At 42.3% G+C, this 2,508-nt stretch overlaps 1 protein-coding gene across 1 annotated transcript; it reads right to left on the bottom strand.

The window, feature by feature from the left end:
* On the bottom strand, window positions 1-1,934 carry LOC121266070 (delta(8)-fatty-acid desaturase 2-like). The gene has a single exon (XM_041169791.1). The coding sequence runs from the start codon at window positions 1,535-1,537 to the stop codon at window positions 194-196; it is 1,344 nt and encodes a 447-aa protein (XP_041025725.1). The 5' UTR covers window positions 1,538-1,934; the 3' UTR covers window positions 1-193.
* Between the last annotated feature and the right edge of the window lie 574 nt (window positions 1,935-2,508).

Genomic DNA, 2,508 nt, shown 5'->3' with positions numbered 1-2,508 from the left:
TGGAGGTCAAAACATCCAATGTTATACTTCAGAAAAGGAAAAACGAATCTGGATCTCAAAAAAACGAAGCATAGTATGTGAGACATGATATCACTCTTGGAATAAACAATCGTCCTAACAACCCCAAGCTGGCAACCCATGAGAGTTTTATGGAAATATCAAAAAAGAAAGGGAAAATTAGTAGTTAGTATACTCAGCCATGAGTGTTGACAGCCTCCCAAACCAAGTTCTTGGGGACAGGGCCGGTGAAGTCGCGAGCTTGGAAGGCGGCGGTCCTGAGTGTCCTAATGGTGGAAATGTTGGCCGCCCAGAAGGGCAAGCTCCTGTAAGGCAAGTTGTGTTTTTTGCATAAATCCTGCACAATAGGAGAGATACTCCTCAGCTGGCCCCGAGGTAATCGTGGGAACAAATGGTGCTCGAGCTGGAACTGCAATCCGCCAAAGAACCAATCCATCCAAGACGAGCAAGCAATATCCAGAGTCCCTCCCGTCTGCTTCTCAAACCAATCATTCCCACTAGGTGGTCCGACATAGACATTAGCAGAGAAATGGTTCAGACAGAACTGAATGTGTTGGATTGCTGTTACAACAAAACTGGCCACCACGAACATCACTCTTTCTGGCCAATTGGGTAGGCATGACACCAGGAGAGGAAACCAGGTCCAGAATACAAGAATCCCAAAAATGTTTAGTGCTCTCTGAGGGATCTTTCTCCTAGAAAACAATAACAAGAATGTCTGGATGAACAAGTTGACCCTTCCAACACACATAACAGGATAAAATGTGTAGTGCTGGTAGCTGACTAGGAATCTAGCCAGAGGGTCAAAATCCAGCTTTCTTCCATAAAAGGAGGATGTCATGGAATGAAAGAATTTTGTGGAGACGGCAAAGACGGGAATGTGTTGGAGATCGGGATCGTGATCGAGGCTATTGCAGGCAATGTGGTGGGCATTATGCGTCCATTTCCACCAAGCAATGCTGATACCAGTTAAGCAGTTCCCAGCAAGGATCTGCGCAACTTTGTTGTATCCGGGGCTTGACATTACTTGGTAATGCCCAGAATCATGACCTATATATGCACTCTGCACCCAGAGGAAACCCAACAACATACCACAAAATAAATGAACCAAAACGCTCTCGGACCTCAGAACACCATAAACAACAAGGGAAAGCATGAAAGCAACGGATAAAAGGGAGTACAGAGTCCCGTGCCCTTTCTTCTCAAACAAACCCTGTTTCGCAAACTCAGAGGCAAGCTTTCTGTAATCCCTGGACACCTCGGAGACCTTGAAATCCTTGAGGTAATACCCAGTGAAGAACTGGTCTAGGTATTTCCATGCCGTTCCAGGATGATACGCCGTGAAAGCGTCGGTGACATCCTGGCCAGCCAGATTGAGGAGAGGAGCGTCGCCACCAGGGTGATCCTTAACCCAATCAGAGACATTGTAAACCTTACCCTGAATAGAGATCCATAAGTCCCCTGGCCTGTTATGCTCCATGAGCTCGTCGGTGGTGATGTACTTCTTCTTGTCCTCCATTTTTGGTAGAATATTCGAATCGAAAACAAGAAAAATATATATATATATCTCTATGTATAAAGAATCCCAAGTGAAAAAATATATAGAACAGAGAGATTTGATAACAGAGACAAACAAATTAAATCAAGAAAACCCCTTTCAAGAAGCGAAAAGAAAAGAGCCTTTCTTTGCGATCTATAGGGTTGGTTTTGTTTTTGAAGATCAAAACCAACACCCCATTGTCAGGGATAACCCTTGATTTGGGTTTGGTTTTTGAGTCTCTTCCCTCTCTCTCTGTGTCTCTCTCTACCTGTCCGTCTTTTTTCTACCCGTGTGGAAGAGTACAGATGTTAAGAATAGCTTCTTGTTCTGTGGCTATATAGCGTACAGCGAAGAGCAGAGGAGAGGTTCGGAGCGAGGCACGCAGTTAAGCGTCCCGCATGCAGTGGTTCTATCAAAACCCACGACCAAGTTGGGAATGTAGACAAAAAAAGAATAATTTGGTGCAGCGTCGGGTCGTGAAAGTCCACGGAAATAACCTCTGGCTTTCTTAAAAAGATGGCTTTGTTCGTTGTTCACCTCCGTGGGACCCGCGATGGAGAGCATTTTGACGACTAAAACGAGGAGGAGAAGATGGTATTACTGTAAAACCGGCTACAGGTGAATGAAATGCATCTCTTTTCGGGAAATGCGCACAGCTCACATGTGAGCACCGATATAGAAATGCCAGCCAAACAAGGTGCTAAAGGTTTCCCAATTCTTTTACTATTTTTTTGTTTGAAAATGTACCAAAAGGCATTACTTTTTTTGAAGGATAAAATTAGCTCCATTTATACCGTTCAGTGTGACCGTTTGTCTTTTTATTTATTTTTATTTAATAATTAAGAAAATAATTTTAAGTATATTAATATATTTTTTTATTTTTAAAAAATATTTAAAAATAATAAGAAATATAAATAAAAAATTAGATAAAAAAATACTAATTTTACCCT

Source organism: Juglans microcarpa x Juglans regia, chromosome 1D (genome assembly GCF_004785595.1).
Source record: "Juglans microcarpa x Juglans regia isolate MS1-56 chromosome 1D, Jm3101_v1.0, whole genome shotgun sequence".
NCBI classification, from domain to species: Eukaryota; Viridiplantae; Streptophyta; class Magnoliopsida; order Fagales; family Juglandaceae; genus Juglans; species Juglans microcarpa x Juglans regia.
This window is presented reverse-complemented; position numbering and strand designations above follow the sequence as displayed.